At 32.1% G+C, this 20,226-nt stretch overlaps 1 protein-coding gene across 1 annotated transcript in view; it reads right to left on the reverse strand.

Moving 5' to 3' along the window:
• Prom (prominin) overlaps positions 1 to 12,308 on the reverse strand; it is a 44,866-nt gene extending 32,558 nt beyond the window's left edge. Inside the window, exons 1-8 of the mRNA XM_083052279.1 lie at positions 12,209 to 12,308; positions 10,706 to 11,086; positions 10,196 to 10,251; positions 9,758 to 9,933; positions 9,031 to 9,218; positions 5,894 to 5,989; positions 3,202 to 3,404; positions 1,817 to 1,952 (exon numbers count right to left, since the gene is read on the reverse strand). Coding sequence (XP_082908405.1) covers positions 1,817 to 1,952; positions 3,202 to 3,404; positions 5,894 to 5,989; positions 9,031 to 9,218; positions 9,758 to 9,933; positions 10,196 to 10,251; positions 10,706 to 11,086; positions 12,209 to 12,224 — 1,252 coding nt within the window. The 5' untranslated portion in view covers positions 12,225 to 12,308. The remainder of the gene's footprint in view (positions 1 to 1,816; positions 1,953 to 3,201; positions 3,405 to 5,893; positions 5,990 to 9,030; positions 9,219 to 9,757; positions 9,934 to 10,195; positions 10,252 to 10,705; positions 11,087 to 12,208) is intronic.
• Between the last annotated feature and the right edge of the window lie 7,918 nt (positions 12,309 to 20,226).

A 20,226-nucleotide genomic window follows, 5' to 3' on the forward strand; every position in this document is an offset into this window, starting at 1 on the left:
GATTCACAGAATTATTAAAACATCAAAATGCACTTTAATAAATCAGATTTGTATTTTTCACTTTTTCGACTTTGTTCACGATAAAATATGATTTAATTTAACTTGGATTTGTTTACCTTCAAAGTTATAATATGGCTTAACACTGTGTTACTGAACAATATATAGATATATAGATAAATATACGATGCAAAAACAAGGGAAAAGAGAGAAAAAAAAAAGAGTAGAAGAACAGCGGAGATAACGCGCACATTATGAATCTACAAAAAGAGTATCTTCTTTGAAACTTTACCTTTTTATTTCATCTTCTACTTCCTTGATATTGGCTTTATGTCGAAATAATGTCTATGAAATATTACATAGAAAATCCAAAAAATTTTTAAAGTTTGATATTGTCGGCTTTTTGAAGTATGTGCAGCGATCAAAACAAATTTTATATAATCGTGTGTAGTACTTCCTATATAAGAAACTTATTCTTAACTTCCTTTGTTCCATCTAACAATAAGTCGGCTTTCTTCGCCGTTATTCCTTCCGCGAAAGTTTTCAAGTTATCAAAGTGTTGATATCGATAGTTGGAATAGTGAAGGCTCGTTATATAATGTTGAAACAAATATATATATATATATATATATATATATATATAAATTTATATAAACAAGCAAATACATTTAGAGTTAAAATAATTTTTTTCAAAATTCATCGGACTTATTTTTTTTTAAATCCATAAGATTTCCCTTCCTTCATTTGTTTTAAGTTAGTCAAAATATCCGAGACGTATTTTACGCAAACACTGCAGCTAGATTTATCAACATTTGCTACGATTTAATCGCGACGAAGGTTCACGAAGATTTCCGCATTTTTTTTTTATTTTCCTCTTCTATTGTTTGCGGCAGTAGATTGCGTTCTTCCCGATTGCTGTCTGAATTTCTGCGATGGAAATTATTCCAAGAATGAGCTAACGCATCTGTTTGTACAAAGCTTTGAAATTAATCAGAGAAACTGACGAATATTTTTAAAAAACTAATTATTATTACAAATTCAATATTATAATTATTATATAAAATAATGATATAAAGATATAACTTATTGCTAAATTAATGTACATTTAAGATAAAACATTGGCAAATTAGTATCAAGTGCTCGAAAAGCTATTAGGGTAAACAGTACTAAACTTTTATCATGAAAAAATTTATCTTATAGTAAATTAACTAGTACACTTGCAATTAGATAAAAGAGGAATTGTGAGAAATCTGGAATATATGTACGTTGTATATATACATCTTCGCTTTTGTAAATTAGCGAGTTATACCGTGAAATGGCAATTATTCGTGTCATTTACTTTCCCAACAGAACGGCATGAGCCATTTATTCAGCTTAACTCACATCATCTCTCATAACATTCAGAGAAACCTGGCGTTGAAGGGACTAATTTAGCTTTCTTCGAGTGCGCGAGCTCTTTGGCAAAGTTTCTGCGCTGAAGTGTCGTCGCGATCTCAACGTGTCGTCGCGTGTGCTATAACGTATCATAATACATGACATCAATGCCAGAAAGTTTTCTGACGCTCTATATAGTACATGTCGTTTTCTCTCTCTTCCGTTCCCCCTTTCCTGCCTCTTCCCATTTTGATTCTTCTCAGAACTAAACAGTTATACGCTCAACTAAATTCTACGGGATCCCTCTACATTCGTGACCCTTCTGAGGTACGTTTGGCTGCGACTGGCTTGTATCGAAAAAAGCTCTGTATTGAGAACGCAGATCTCGAGACTTTTTCCGATATAATATCAATTCGGAGAATGGAATCGTGAATATTCTACCTACGGTTACGAGCATCCAATGTGGTCCGAGCGATGTGATGCGGTACGTGAAGGTACTCTCCACGAATTTGGCGTCCTGCTTCCGTCAAATTTCCCCGACTGATGTTCCGTAGACGTAGTAAACGATCGTCTCTCAGTAGCTACAACAAAAAGAATATACACAGTGTCTCAGAATAAAATCAAATTTTAATAGCAAAGTTTTTGATCATATCAATTTTTTCCACACAATCTCTCGCGAAATAAATGGTATGTGTATGTGTGTCTGTATATATGATCTCTCTTAATATTTTTGGCTATAAAAGAAAGAGTTTAAATTTTATCATTGAGATTTGACTTGTTTATTCTGAATCAACTTATACAAATAATATAAGAATAGAATGATCACACGAGAGCAAAATGTATCGATACTATGTTGGAAATCGACAAACTGTCTGAAATAAAATTAAATTTGATATTTTTTAGTGACGTATTTGAATGCACATGTGTTAGAGAAAATGAATTTTAAGATATAAATGGATTAATATATTAAGTACTTTCCATTAATTTATTAAAGTAAATTTCAATCATAAAAAATTAAGAAAACTGAATAGATGATAAATGAGGTGAAGAAGCGGAAGTTGCGAAAGAATAACACTGTTATTATAACATGATTTTATTTATTCGTTAATGAGAGAGAAAAATTAATGTACTTGAATGTGGGAGTATTATATACTTTCGCATGTATGTACATGCGTGAGAGTATGCGAGATTCGGTGTTTAACGTGTTAAAAGATAAGAAAAAAGAAATCCTTGAAAAATTTCCGCTGCAGTACTTTCATTTCCTTTAAATCTGTATGTTTAAACAATCCAATTTAAACAATCACAATTTTTTATTTAAAATTTACATAAGCTTTTTGAATATGCAGAACAAAGTAAAACTGGCGAACTGTTTCATAAGAACTGCGAGAAATAAAGAATCGCTCGACTGTTTATAATTACGATGTTATATTTTGATGATTAAATATTATACGACAACAAAGATGTGAAATAAATACAGGAAAAAATGAAACATGTTAAGAGCAGAAATGGACGCAGAAAAAATACATAAAAACGTAAATATCGGGCAAAATTTTAATTAAAAGATGGTATTTTAATTAAAATCGTAGCAAAATATTACTATAACTGGTTCAAATAAAAATGTAAACTACCATTTATATTTATATAATTGTCAACTAAATCGTTTGATTGCATTTTATATCTATTCATATTTATTTAAACAAATTTCACTGCAGATGAATATAAAATATCTACATACATACAGAAGCGTGATAAAAATCCGCTGCGAATCAAATCATTTATTCGACGCAAAAGCATTAGACCGTACTAACGTCAATTGTAAAGTTTATTCACCCGTTCTATCTGTAGATCCAAGCGAATCCCCGAAGAGTCAATGACAGCACAAAGAGAACGATCTGGACCAGAGCATGCTCTCACCGCATCTTCCAAGTCCCGTCGTATCTCGTCCGTTTCCCTACTCAATTCCAATCCGAGTTCGTGAGCTTTCTCACCCTCTCTTAGCAAAGATTCAGTTCTGGCAGATAACTCTTGCGTCGCTGAAACATGCAATACGATACCATTAACAGCTTATATATACCCTGCATTCACTGTTCTTATGTTCGGTTACCTTTAACACCATTAGGAATTGACATAGAGAAATTATACAAGTTTACAGTATGGAAATCAAACGCACCGAAATTATATCTGTTTCTGTTTGGAATTCTAGAGAGGAATATTATTAGCATTGATACATGTCGAGAGAAACCACACATAGGGCTCGTCAATAAATTATTGATAAGAGAGATAAACTTTGAATATAGATCATGAAAGATACAAGCGTTTATCGTGAGGTTGTAATTATAATAAATAACAATTTGCATTTATCTTTGTCCGCATTTGATAATAATCAAGATCGATAGCGTTGATAATCTTAAGACGAACTTTCGACATACTGGATACTCAAATAGATTATCAAACTATTAGCCGAACAACTGAAAGTAATAACGGACGGTGTAATGAAGCAATTTATAAGATGCCGCCATCCGCCTATTAATATATTAGACTTCGTCTGCACTGACGAGAAGTATACGATAGCGATAGCGTGTCTCGTATCGTGTCTCTGAACATTTGCCACCGTAACAGGTTTTCGTTACTCAAATTAATTCTACTACAAATGCACACCGTCATGAGGAAAGCTCGAATCGTGGCTCATGGCTATGTCTCTAGGCGAACTATACGGCGTGTGTTGAATTTATGATTACGTCATAGCATGTCTAAACAATTTTTTTTTTAATTATAGTAAAATGAAACATTTTAGCGCATTTGTGTGTATGTGAAAAACAGATATAATATTTAATAGTCACCGTGCAAAGATTGAAACAGTAAAGTCTTTAAGAACTTCATCTCGTAGTTAAAATCTTCTTTAATTAAAACTTTCGGACGATGGTTTCATACGACTTTGCCTTTCTTATTTATGTTGGCTCGACTATATCGTTAACTCGTTATTTACTTCGAATTTTATTTCGCAGAAATCCATGTATTTTCGAAAATCATCTTCTTAATTATGCTATATATGTACGTAATTTTTACATTTCCAAATAAATCGATGAAAACTATTATCAGAAATTATTAATTAAAACAAGTTTTCAACGTCAGTACAGAAAGACATGTGTTTAATTGAAAATATAATTTATTCTCTCGCAACTTTGATTAATAATTCTTTTAAATAATAATGTATTGTGGGATAATTATATTTCGAAACACCCGATAGAGAGCATAGCGCGTACGTATGTATGATACACGTGTAGTGATTACGCAAGGGGTTGCTCGAAAGGAGATAGCAAGAACGTGAGAGCCGTAGTAGTTGCGGTAGTACCTACTAATTTAGTTAGTATACTGTTAGTAACTTGGCATCCTGACTAAGTGACACTTTAGGTCGAGAAGGTCACTTAACGACGAAAAATTCTTGAAGACCGAATGATCTTACTAGAAACAATCTAAACCACCCATGACATCGAATTAATTCGTGGTCCTAAAAGCAGCATTTAGATGTGTACTTTGTACAGACGTATTAATTACACACGTTTGATTAATCAAACGTATCAGATCGATAATATGTACTTTGACATGAAAGTTATCGGGATGTATTTGATTCTCAAAGTAATTAAAATTATTTCCCATTTCCACGACGAAAATTAGTCATTTAATTTCATTTAGCGTTAACATAAACGAAATTATTAATCTATATAGCTTGATGCGATTCTCACTCTATATTGAAGCGTTAAATCGTTAATGTTGAATAAATTTTGTCGCATGATGTACCGTAGAACACGGTGAATCCACGGGAATCGTCAGATTTATTATGACCACGCGCAATTCGCGAGGCAACGACGAATGAACGACGTGGTCGCTTCTCCATACGGAACGTGCAATTCGACGAATAAATTAATATACGTACGACGAGTACGCGCGACGCGTAGATATTGCAGTTATGAATATGCAAACATTCCGGGGGCATCGCCACCTTCCGACAAACGAACTATAATATTGGCACGAAATATTCCCAGCAATATCCATTGCGCCGAATATATAACAATTTGGAGTTACAAAAGTCTTGAGCTAATTTTTTATACTATAAAATTTGGTAATAAGTAATAAGTAAAGAAAGAGTATTTTCATTTACTTATGTTGCTATATTGCTATATCTATGTTGTAGATTAATCGTAGCCGCAAAACGTGAAATTTTAATCTCGTGATTATTTGCGATTGTACATATATTGCAGAATTTTGATAAAATAATTTATATTGCAATGCATTCCGTACGATTTAGAAATTTAGAGATATAGTTACGACTAAATATTTATTATCCAAATTTTTTAGAAATAAAATATAGAAATAGATAATAGTTATTTAGATATAAAAATTGGAAAATAGTTTGAAAAATGTGTATAATATTATGCAACTTTGATATTAATCATCGACATATATATATGTATATTAATTTTTATTTTTATTTTCTTTATTTCTTATTTGTTTTATTACTTACCATTTGCCAAATCAACGAATGCATCCAATGCCACGTCAAGTCCAGTCTCAGCCGAGAGCTCGGTCTGAACAGGTTTGCCCAATAATTCCTCGACATCTGTAAAACACGATTAAAATATTTATTACATACGCGTCTATCTTTATTTCATGGATATTTTATTAACATAAAAACATTACATGTACTTATTCTAGAACACTTCAGATAATACATCAACCCCGTTAAAGAATTACCTGCCAATCACAGTTTTAAAAGTCTCACAAAGAAAAATTATTAGGATATAACGATATCAGAACAAAAGCATAAAAGACTGTGATAGAGTGAAAATGGGAAATGGATCGTTAAAAATACATCGTTAAAAATGGATCATGATCGCCTCGGGCTAACGAACGACATATATGTAGTATATAGGCATTGTAAATCCCGTCACGTCGGTGCGTGGCAGTAATAATTTATCCACCCTGTATCCGCATCGGTTATCGTGATCTGATAGAAATTTCGGGCCTGCAGTGTGCAGGTGGTTTGATAATACGGATATTTAACGATTATGTGAAATCTCTCTGACAATTAAAAATGTATTCCGCTTTAATATAGGGGCGTCCAGCAGTTTGTAAAAAGAATAGATAATGAAAAATACAACGTAAACAGTATCGTATCGATATAAACGTTGCGAAGCATATCGGACAATATATTTTGTAATCTCGAGTTTAATTTACAGTATCAATTGCCGAAAGTATAAGATTTGATATTATGATACATACATCTTTGGGGTATATAAAATTCGAAAGAAACACAACACGTATAGCCACATCGCCGCTGAACCGGTATCGTTGTCGTTCCATTTGGCGTGCAGTACGTGATCTGAAATCAAGACGGGACGGCAGGGTATATGTTCACAAGCTTTGTGATAGCAAACACGCATAGTGTCCAGTGGTTGCATTGCACTAACGAGCTCAATTTGCTCAGGATTGTTAACGTGCAGGCGACAATGGGCCCATTAAGCGACGATTACAGACTGTCGATAGCTTTCATTAGATGCATGTGCGTCTCTAGTCGTGAGAAATGTCATTAGATGATGGTGCCGGACATCGGCGCTTCACCTCGATTTACGTGGTTCGGCTGGATATATAGGCTAAACCTACTAAATCGCGTTTATGACTAGTCGCGTTTATGCAATATAGATTTATAAATATTTTAAATTATGTACTTTCGATTTAATGGAAATTTAGTACAACATTTTGTTCCTGTCAAAGCTAATAGTTAATTTTTAAGTTCTAAATCCACGTAAATCTAATTCTAAATTCTAAATCCGATTCCTATAAAGCGGATTAAAACTTAATTCTTTCAACTCTCTGCTTAAATAATTAAATGATTAAATTCCAAGGCCGAAGAATTTTAGCGATATGCTGTATATATTATGTGTGTATATTACAATATATAATTTTTGAATAAAATAAAATATAATTAATAGCTGAAAAAATAGAATATAATAATGACAAGCAATTACTAAAATATATATTTTTTTCTAATGATATATTCTTTCTTTTTGAAACAGAATTATCCTAATTATCAAGATTAAGTGCTGTTGGATCATATACATGTTTATCCTGCAATGCTATCGACGAAAGCTAAATTAATTGGATTATTATATTAGCTATAAATGAATTTATCATGCATGCAAGCAAAATGATATACATACATATATGTATATATATAAAATAAAATATTAGGAACCAATCTGCGAGAGACCGGAAGAGAGAAAGAGAGAGAGAGAGAAAATGGACAAAAATATTCCAACTTGTCAGCGAATACATTAAATATGTGGACATATTGTAAATATAAATGTGTATATAATTCAAACATTGTGCACACTATTTAACTGAAAATATTTCGGGCTGCCTCATGCGGCAAGAATGCCTATTGCATAAGAATGCATAATTATGTTATACCAGTGAATCCCATGATATCATATATATATATATAAAACAAGTAAAAAATAATCTGACAGAACAAAAGTTTTTGAAAATTTAAATACTATATATAATTTTAAAGTTACCTTTGTTTGATTGTGAGATATAAATATTAAAAATGCAGAACTGATATTGTTCCTCGCATTAAATATATTTATTCATTTTCTTACATTTCAAAAAAAATGATCACTGTGTTTTCATTCTACACCAATTACTACATCATTTTTAATTCAGTGTGTATAATGTATGATTAAGCTAAACTTAGATTTAAAACTCTTGAACTGTAATAAAACTCAAAACATTAATAATTTTCTCATTTGTGATGTTAAGCCATAAGCCGTTAAACTATTCGATTTTACCACGTTTATGTATGAAACAAAATCGCTTAAATGTGACAAATCGTACAGATGATATTAAATGCGAACCTACAAGTTTAGTGACAGAGTTAGCCAGCTTTGTAGCTACGTTCAAGAATCAAGAACGGAGAGTCGCTTGTAATGCTAACCGACTATTACGTTGTATCAAAGTAGCAGAGTTCCACAGCAATCGAACCACAAGCGGTTCTCCGCTTTCCACATTTAACCTTCTCCGGAAATTAGTTAATCGGCCACGAGCTGTATTGCTATTACTATCAGCAGTTACATTACAAGTGTTTATTTGCTATCCTAATAGAAAAAAAGGATTTCTTTAACTAGAGGCGAAAAGACGAAAACAACGTGAAAAAAGCATGCAATTTCAAAATCCGCAAATAATTTACAAAGATTTTATTTTGTTTAATTTATTCCCTATTATAGCATTTTTGTATTTATAAAAAAAAATTCTGCAGTATCTATATTATAGTGTCTGTATAATTTTAACGATTCTTTTCTTATTTTTTAGTTTCTCGTGTTGGTTTTTGATGCTCTTCACACGTCGAGCTTAACGAGCACAAAGATAGAAAGTTTGGAAGCGCAATTAGGACAAAGCGCAATAGTAATTCGGATACGTGTATGATAGTTCAAAAGAGCATTTTTAAACATCTAAAAAAATCGTGTCGCAATCCTTATTGAAAGTGATTTAACACTTTGCCTTTATTGGGCATGATAATGTATGAAGCGCATTCTTTATGTCCGGAATAAATTATCCGAGACCAGTGTTTTTAATATCGTGAAAAAAAAAAATTTCACTCACTGTCCAGATCTGCGAGAATCGCCTCGCTAGCCACGTCCAAACTCCTCGTAAGGCATTTTCGTAGCTGTGACGTGGCATCCGCATGGTAGTCCTTTAAATCCTGCAATGCCGTCTCTACCGTTATAGGGAACTTCCCGATTCCAGCTGCCACCGCCTCGTTGCATATTATCATTGTCACCATGCAAGACCTGTGAACCACGCACTAAGGATTATGAATAACGTAGTGAGTGCTTGCTCTAGGTAAAAGGTTTTCCAGCGTCATAGCGAGATGAATAGCTAGATATATATACCTACTTATAGGCCTCCTTTCCCTTCTTCCTGTCTTCATTTATTCTCGTTATACTTCCTCATCTAATATTAATATAACTATATTCTAACGCAAATATAGATATAAGAAATGATGCATAAGAGTACACTCTTATGTATAAAATGTAGTTATCATGTATGAAGGTAAATTTTAATTTTCTATCTTGGCTATTAACTGATGATTATTAAAAATAAAGAATAAAAATAATTGTGCACTTTTAATAAGAAATGTGTAGCATTAATTTAACAAGTTAATGTAATCACGAGAATTTTATCATCTTTCTAAATTCGCGACGATTACATACTCGCGGAATGTAATCAAGAAGGATAGAAGAATCAAGGAACACGAATAAGGTTGGAAGTGACGGTAATAAGTTCTCAGAGCGATGTCTAAGAACGAGGGAATCCTCATGGATCTTACCCGAGCGTAAAGGCGAGAACGGCGAGGAGAAATGCGAGAACACCAGGATGCTGAGAGGGTTTATAATCCTGTCTGATTGGACGACAGGCGAGCCAAAGTTCTGTGCCAGGTATTATGCAGGCCAGTACGCAGCATATGCCTGCTAAGCCTAGAAAAGCTGCTTCCACGTGCATGGACTGTAAAAGTACGATGAGGCTTGTGAGAAACTTAACAGTAACATCTGCATGACGTTAGATCGCGACAATTATGTATGTATCGCATACATCGTGTCGTACATATCGCGGAAAACTCTCTCTTCCTGAAATGAGACAAGAAGCATCGAGAGAGCAGCGACGAATGAAGCAGCTTCTAATGAAGACTTGCGCTTTCTTTAATGAACCATTCCATTGTTCGTTAGTAACTGAATATCTCTAGTCTCTCGGCGTAATTTCGCCTTACCTTTGAAATCAATTTGATGGTGCTTATGCGATTTTCCGCGGCATCCGCCAGTAAATCTGTAAAGAGCGAGGAGGATTATAATTCTCTCTCTGCTAATTGGAAGGAAGGCGCTAATTGTTCGATAGTATCGAGAAATCTATTAAATTACTTGCTGAACCGAGAATTATTAAACGGTAGGATAAAAACATTGAATGTCGCTTTCCATACAGGAGTAACATCCTCTAATTGCAATTCGCAATTATCTATAAAAATCAATCAATCACAGAATTGAACTGAATGATGAATAAACGTTCAAACGCTCAATCGAGCTTTGATATGTGCAAAGTACTTTTTTCATTAAAATATTAATTATTTTATCGCGCATGAATTATCGATATAATTAAATATTTCACAAAACGCTGATGATTCGATTCTAAAACGCATCTGCTGAAACATTATGTATGTCTATTAAAAGATCGTATGAGCTTATTAAAATGTATATCGCAGAAACACCATTTATGATCACCTTACCGATCGGTATGTCGTAAGGTTGTACGAAGGACAGGAAGCCTCTGAGGTAATCGAAGGCGAACCAGCCCTTATCGAGATGCAAACTTGCCATCTTGTAACGCTCCTCCGTGGCAAATTTCGGAAACTTCAGCTTCGGTTTCTCGTCCCAGGCTTTGGGCGAGGTCAACGTTCCCGGGTGCGACACGTTCGAGTTGTTCCTCGTATCGTCAAGGAGCACGTTCGTCCCTATCATGTCCATCCCGCTCTCCTGTGTCTCGTTTGAGGAACGAAGAATGAGGAAGCTGTCGGTGGTCGAGCAATTGTTACCACCCGGGGTCGAATCAGTTGAGACTGATTCCTGAAGCGTGTACGTCCTCGAGATAGCGACGACCAGAAGGAATACTGTAAGTTTTAGAGAAGTAGATTTTACGCGATGTTGTCTTGCGATTTGCTGCTCCCGCGAGGTAATAATAAAAATTTATTAAGTTTTAAAAATAAAATTACATTGTATATAAATATTAATTTAATTGTAGATATTACTTAACATATAGTTCAAAACTGTATAACTTTATAAATACTTATAACTTTATTAAATAAAAGTTTATAATTTTATAAGAATGAAGAGTTTATTTACGATATCATTTATCATATTTATCATATCGATTAACTGCAAAATACTTGCTTTGTCAGCTTTTTTCACTAGCGAGTATAATAAATAAATAATTGTTAAATAGTATAATAGGATAACAATGTGCAATGCAAGAATGTGAATATAAAGTAAATTATAATATTAGGACAATCTATCTATACTAAACGTGTCCGTCAAGAAGTGAGGAATGCAAGACATTATATCTATTCTAGATATTAAGCGTGTTTCTCCATGGACATAGACGACTTTGCCCCTTCCTCTATCCTCTTTATTAATGTTATTCCATGATAGCTTGAAGGCGGATTGCACTGCCTCAAGTTACGTTTAAATAGCACTGAAATTGAAATTCCAACTAATGCTCTCCGAAGATCAAACGTCATGCACCGCTTTACACCCTCTTTAAGTCGTATAAGGTTGCAATAGTATTTTAAAAAATTGTAATTTTAAAAGGCAATATTAAAAACTCTCTGATATGTAACTTTTATTACTCATTTAATAATTTAACTGTTGCATTAAAATTAGTCATGTTTAAAAAAAAATCTCGTCAGCAAAGTTTCCAGCAAATTTCCTCGTTTCAATCTCATTTAATTTGTGATAAATTAAATTCCCCTTTGTGCGGCAATTGATTTTTAATTTTTGACAAATACATCACAAGAAGTGATATTAAAAATTAAACGGTGAATATTATAGCTAGAGATTACAAAGCACAAGTAGAGAAGTAGATCTGCTATTTATTCCGTGTAAAACAGTAACGCCCTTTGTCAGAATAAAACCGTGTTTCTTCTCATTCCTTCATTAAATCAAGAATGATAATTTCAGTACGTTTCATCAAAAAATATCTTTGTACGATGAGGAAAAATGTAAAAAGCTCATGCCTTGGATCACGATCATTTTCCTCTTGGATGTTTTCTGACGTTTTCCTCCATATGATAATCAACACTAACACCAATTGCGTCTCTATCGAATCGCGGTTACTGGCAGACTGTCATTTCTAGAATTTGTAGAGGCTTCCATGAAATCCCGCAAGTGTGGATGTTGTCGAACGCTGAGAAGACACCGAATTAGACGAGGGTTGAACAGACGAGACCAGAAAATATCGATAAAGCCAAGAAATTATACGAGAACGCGCACGATGTAATTAGGAATTAGGTCATGTAAGATTTAGCAAATAACAATATAAAAATAGAAATAATAGAAGAATGAGAAATTGCAATAATATATTGTATCAAACATGTATTCGTATTTAATTAATAGTTTAAATTGTGTAATATTGTAAGCGAAACTGGAAAAATAACTGCAATCATGAATAAAAAGACTAAATCAGATTAAGTTGTCGGTATTTTGTAATATATTATGCAAGTATTCGCATCGTATGTAGTACGAAAAATGTTTTGCAACATTTGAATTTCCATTAAATTAAGCGCATAATCGCTGACTGAAGCAACAGTTCAGTAATGATGAATACACTCCAAATAAAGTTTTACATAACAAACAAAAATTAGTTTTCACTTAGTTTTTTTTATGTCGACTATATGATCTTAACTTTCTCATCTGATGCAAACTGACATTTTTGTGTGTATTAATGAAATGATAATGCACTGCTAAGCACAATTTATTTCGTTTCTAGTCAAAAACAGTTTTGTTCGAAAAAAGTTTGGAATGGAAAATCAGTCTTATCGAACGAAAGTTGCTGAAACTTATCGATAAAGTTTTTACTTTAGTTTTTGTTACACAAGTTGTTTAATAGCAAAAAATTGATGAGATCATTACCTCTCAATTTAGAAACTTAAAACAATAAAATGCCACAAAACCTTTTTTTATCTGTACAACTAGAAAATTTATAATTATTTCTTAAAAACTCTCTCTATTATTTATTCATATTCATAATATTATATTTATTACAAAAATTGGAAAGACACTTTCTCTTTCTTTTTCTTTAAAAGACAATCATTTACAAGACAATGTATTTCTCTTATTCTGTTGATTACTTTATTATCTAATCACGTAAATAAATTTTTAATAATCTTTATATAAATGCTTTATATTATTTTAATTTTTAACAAACAATATTATGTGTTACAAATTAAGAAAATAAGCGTTAATAATAATTGTACATGATACAGTATGCATATATATAATACATGATATACATATGCGATATGTGTACGGTCTAATGGTTCTTGTATATACAGACAGAAATACCTTACATATTTAAATATGTGTATTAGCACACATAAGGACAAAAATATCTTAATACATAAATTTATGCATATGCATAAATTTATGTATTAAGATATTTTTGTCCTTATGTGTGCTAATACACAGCACGTGTTAATGTATGCTATTTGTATACTTCAGCCGTTTTATTATTTTTGATATTAATTATATATGTATATATACATATAATCATTATTATAGATATTTTATAATTTTAAATTTTATGTATTTTATTCTCTCTGTAATTCACTTATATGACCAACGAAACGCTTGAAAAAGGTGCAATAGAACAATGTGATCTTCAAATTTCTTCGACAACAATAAACTTTGATATATGCGAGTATCGATTTTACATATCTTTTTTAGAAAAGGAAAGGATTCAGCCTTTTGTCGCGCAATTACTCTGCCATGAGCATAAAATAATAAATACGAGTCAAAAATAATAAAAAAATAACACACTTTATATGTATATCGTAATTTTATTATGCGTAAAGAATGTAGATAGATTAAGTAGTACGAGTCAACAATTTCTCACTACGGTTAGCCTTTTCGTCGCGCAATCACTTAATTAATAACATAAAATCATTAATGCCAATTAAAAACAATAAAAAATTATACGCATTTTATATATCGTAAATTTATTATGCGCAAAGTAAGAATTTAGATAGATTAAGTAGTACGAGTCAACAATTTCTCACTACGTTTAGCTTTTTCGTCGCGCAATCATTCAGCTATTAATATAAAATAATTAATACGAATCAAAAACAATAAAAAATTATATGCACTTTATATATCATAATTTTATTATGCGTAAAGTAAGAATATAGATAGATTAAGTAGTACGAGTCAACAATTTCTCACTACGTTTAGTAATAGCATTCGAGACAGTCAATCAACATCACGGAAAAGAGGCAACAATCACTTTGAAACTTTCGACTATCGATATAACACGCCTTTGTTAGAAAAGGAATCTTTACTTTAATTGAAATAGAAAAAAAATATTATGCAAAAAAGGTACTTATGTAAATTTTAAAAGGTTGAACTTCATTGCCCGGAGGTATTAAGTATATCTTTTCTATCATCTATTCACGTACATACTTGTACAACGTAGCTGTTCTACTGATAAAAGGCCACGACAAAATGGTAGATATTTGCGTGAAAAGAATGCAAGAAAGGAGTAAGAATAAAGTATTCTCCATAATTTTACAAAGACATGCAAAGTGACAAGATTATGTAAATTGTATTAATCGTGTTAAATAGATTTTTAGACAATTGGATGCTCTTTAAATATATTCTTTACAAATGCGCAAACTTTCTTATGATCCCGACAGCTTCGTTTTGCTCGCTATTTACTCGTGAAGATGAAGAGATGAATACTGGTTTATGCTTAAGCGACTACGTCTGTATATAGCGATAATCCTCCGAAGAACGGGGGATCAGTCGACTGTAATCTGTCTTATTGTTCACTGATATTTTTGTTCGTACAGTTGAAACATCCTTCTGTGAATTACGGGTAAACGACGGTAACTGACTTGCGAATTGAAATTTATTCTCAAATCTCGTGCCGATTCGCGATCCATCGAATCTGTCCAACTATCGATGGATATTATATTAATGGAATATTTTCGCGGAATAACTTGGAAAGTATTCCGAAGGTACGTCGAAGAATGTATTAATAGCTGGAATTTTCGTTTTATCGGCGGCTGTCCACTTTTTCCCTTTATTAGATAGCGCTCTGAGATTCACATCGTGACTCTGACCCCTGCAATATAGTGAGAGATATTGCAAGTCTCGCTTAAAACGTAGTGAAACGATGAGAAATAAACTATCTCATTTGCACTGATCTTTCAACATTTAACGTAATTTTGCGAATCTTGTCTAGGAACTTTAGACATATTCTTACTTCAATATTTACCCATTTATTTTATGACAAAGCTGAACTGTGACTATATTTGGATACAGAGAATTGATATAAATATAAGATGAGAATAGATAGATGTTAGAAATTAAGTTAACTCGCGCACGGGATAGTTATGTTCTAATATTACGTATAAAGTTTTCCATATTTATGAAATCCTTAGTTTCGCATAAAGCGTTTGAGCTTTGAGCATTTTCAATTTTTTGGTTCTTTCTCAGTGCTGCTTTTTGATCTAGAACACAAATTATTGTATAATCCAAAAAAAGCACAATTAAACTACAAGCCCGACATATATTTGTCAAATATGTTATAATTAAAAGAAATAAATACACGATTAGATCAACGTTAATGCGGTACTTGAAATATCGAGAGGCTGTGTATGTGTGTTCATATTCAGTTCATATTCAGTTTTATTAAAATTGTTTTCTTTCACGAAATCTGAATCGTCGCGCGCAATTTGATCCTTTTTCTTGGATCGATAGCTCTCGTTTCTGCACGGTTAGACTTGTGTGGACGAACGACGATTTCAAAGATTCGAATCCACTGTAGTTGCTTCCAGTATGTGGTACTCGAATTGGGTTGGCTTCCTAGCAGCGGTGCCCAACCGCGGCTAAATCATGGCGGACAAAGCGCGAGATTACTTTCGCCGATGGCAAATGACTGGGTGCTTGGCACTCAGACCTCTTCCATCAGTGAATAGGCTCTTTCACTGTTACCCGAAGGTGTATACTTGGTCTTAATTGGCTGTACCGTAATGCGCGTTCCATTTCTCAAAGTAGTTCTCTTCCAAAATACGGGTAATTGCATGATACGGCTGCGAGTAAATATTTCCACGCTGTAATGTTCCAATGCTGTAGTATTCTGTATCAAAAAAGAGATACATCACGACTCAATTTAATATACGAAGAATTTTATGGGAATCAGCAAAGTTAATTGATATGCTTTGACATAGCTTTTTTATATGTAGTACATGATTTTCATTTACAGATATTTCAAGAAAAATATTTTTTTTTCTACAACTTATTATAAGTATGCTTTGTAAATAAACTTATTGCTGTAATATGTATGTATACAATAGGGTAATAATAATATTTTTTTAATATCATACATACGTATATCTTCCTTTTATAATTCTATTAATATCATATCATAAATGAATGAATATAAATGTTGGTCATATAAATTATGATCATGACTTTTGATGTTTTTTTAAGCATATATAATGTACCATTCACATAAAACAGTGTGCAAAGTGTGATATATTAAACAAAGTTTAAAATGGCTCATTTATTGCACGTAAAGTGGTCAGAAATATATCATAGCGTCTACTAAGGGAAGTAGGTACTAGAGAGCGATTATTAATGCATATGAGTATTATCGTTATTGTTATATGTATCTCTAAACATTATGTTGCAAAATTTCTATCAAGTACATCAGTTGTTACATAAAATCTATTATTTCCTTTATAAATTACCGTCTATAATTACGTAATTTTTAACTGCATTAAAAAATGCTGGAAATTTTTTGAAATACTTAAGAAATGTAAATTGCAAATAATATATATATCAAAGAAGAATAAACGATAGTACACAGGTTAATTAAATAATTGCATTATAAATTTAAAAGCAAAGAAAATAAGTTTCTTTTTTAATTATGATTATAATTAAGAATATAATTGAGGTTATAAATTTGTATAAGCCATATCAGGTAACTACATAATTGTACATCATTATATAATGTAGTACTTTAATATTCTTCGCGGAGGAAAGATAAATGAAAAAATGTATATAACATATAATTTATTCTTATAAAAAACTCCAAACATTTAAATATGAGCTCTTGCATTACTATTTGAAACAATGAGCTATTCGTTGTCCACGCGAAGAGTAACGAAATAAAATCTGACTATAGGGGTGTTCATTAATAAAAGAGATATTTTCCACATCCTTATTCACTATAGTTTTTAGGTATACTTTATGTATGTGTGTGTATGTATTTCATTATTACATTTGATCTAATTATATATTTAACTTTTATTTTGGAATTAAACACTTGTTAGAAGGAAAAGGAAAATTACTCGGAGTATTATATTACTTGAATCACCGAAATGTATGCATTTTTATACGTTATATGGTTCATCATGATATAAAGAGCATAAAATGCGGCCTCATTAGACAGATTCGTTATCGTTGTGATTATAGGACACACTCCAAAAGAAAAGTATATATATATACACTAGCGGATCCTGACGTCGATAATGAGGGGGATTTTGCAAAATTATTTTATTTAATATTTTTGGTTTCATGATTAGCTCTTATTCCAGGATCAACGACGTCGATAGCTCTTTAATGTTTGTTTTTCTTTATTTATATTTTATAAACAAATTCAGCAAAACTGTTTCTTTTAATTTGCAGGGGGGAGGGAGGTTAACCCCCCCCCCCAGGATCCGCCAGTGTATATATATATTATATAGATATAAAGAATTTCTCGCCTAATTATTTTCATGCAACGAAATTATCTCATCATTTCGTCCTATGTCTGACTTAATGTATACTTAACTCCTTGAATGCGTAATGAGTATAATTTACAATGTATCTTATACATACATATTGTATATATTATATAGATATAAAGAATTTCGTTTAATTATTTTTGTGCAACGAAATTATCTCATTATTTCGTCTTATGTCTGACTTAATCTACACTTAACTCCTTGAATGCGTAATGAGTATAATTTCCAATGTATCTTATACATACATATTGTATTATATAGATATAAAGAATTTCGCCTAATTAGTTTTGTGCAACGAAATTATCATTTCGTCGTATGTCTGACTTAATCTACACTTAACTCCTTGAATGCGTAATGAGTATAATTTCCAATGTATCTTATACATACATATTGTATATATTATATAGATATAAAGAATTTCGCCTAATTATTTTCGTGCAACGAAATTATCATCATTTCGTCGTATGTCTGACTTAATCTACACTTAACTCCTTGAATGCGTAATGAGTATAATTTCCAATATATCTTATACATACATATTGTATATATTATATAAATATAAAGAATTTCGCTTAATTATTTTCGTGCAACGAAATTATCTCATTATTTCGTCGTATGTCTGACTTAATCTATACTTAACTCCTTGAATCCGTAATGAATATAATGTACAGTGTATCTTATACATACATATTGTATATATTATATATATATATATATATATATATATAAAGAATTTCGCTTAATTATTTTCGTGCATGAAATTATCTCATCATTTTATCCTATGTCTGACTTAATCTACACTTAATTCCTTGAATGCGTAATGAGTATCATTTACAGTGTCTCTTATACATACATATTGTATATATTATATAGATATAAAGAATTTCGCCTAATTATTTTTGTGCAACGAAATTATCTCATCATTTCGTCGTATGTCTGACTTAATCTACACTTAACTCCTTGAATGCGTAATGAGTATAATTTCCAATGTATCTTATACATACATATTGTATATATTATATAGATATAAAGAATTTCATTTAATTATTTTCGTGCAACGAAATTATCTCATCATTTCGTCGTATGTCTGACTTAATCTACACTTAACTCCTTGAATGCGTAATGAGTATAATTTCCAATGTATCTTATACATACATATTGTATATATTATATAGATATAAATAATTTCGCTTAATTATTTTCGTGCAACGAAATTATCTCATTATTTCGTCGTATGTCTGACTTAATCTACACTTAACTCCTTGAATGCGTAATGAATATAATGTACAGTGTATCTTATACATACATATTGTATATATTATATATATATAAAGAATTTCGCTTAATTATTTTCGTGCATGAAATTATCTCATCATTTCATCCTATGTCTGACTTAATCTATACTTAATTCCTTGAATGCGTAATGAGTATAATTTACAGTGTCTCTTATACATACATATTGTATATATTATATAGATATAAAGAATTTCGCCTAATTATTTTCGTGCAACGAAATTATCATCATTTCGTCGTATGTCTGACTTAATCTACACTTAACTCCTTGAATGCGTAATGAGTATAATTTACAGTGTATCTTATACTTATATATATACACTAGCGGATCCTGACGTCGATAACTCTTTAATGTTTGTTTTTCTTTATTTATATTTTTTAAACAAATTCAGCAAAACTGTTTCTTTTAATTTGCCGGAGGGGGGTTAACCCCCCCCCCCCCCCAGGATCCGCCAGTGTATATATACATATATATTATGTTGCTTCTCTATTTTGCGGGAGATTTTTGTCTTTAGGCAATAAAATTTTCAACGAGAGTATTTTCTGGAGAATATATCTCCGATTCCCTAAGATGAGCTTTGTTATTCGCGCGTTTCGTAGTCGTCGAAAGTGTGTCGCGTTTCCCTCTCGCGCGTCGAAGATCGCGCGCGGTTCTCGATCAACCGAGAACGAAGATACATAGAGGGTGTCCGCGAGCGAGGGTGCGTGGGTGGATGGATTTTGGCACAGCGGGAGTGTGTCGGTATAGTTAGAAGATCGGGAGACTGGCTGCATTCTCTTTCTCTCTCTCTCTCTCTCTCTCTCTCTCTCTCTCAAATTCTCTCTCTCATTCTCTCTCTCGTTCTCTCCCTTCTTCTCCCACCCTTCATCCCTATCTCGTATTCTATTTCTCTCTTGCTCAACGCGACTACTGTCGGGAGCACCCAGGCGGGTAGTCAGTGCGTCGTCAGCCT

The sequence above is a fragment of the Prenolepis imparis genome, unplaced genomic scaffold (genome assembly GCF_030444845.1).
Source record: "Prenolepis imparis isolate NDT839.2.m4 unplaced genomic scaffold, iyPreImpa1.0 SCAF_1, whole genome shotgun sequence".
NCBI lineage: Eukaryota > Metazoa > Arthropoda > Insecta > Hymenoptera > Formicidae > Prenolepis > Prenolepis imparis.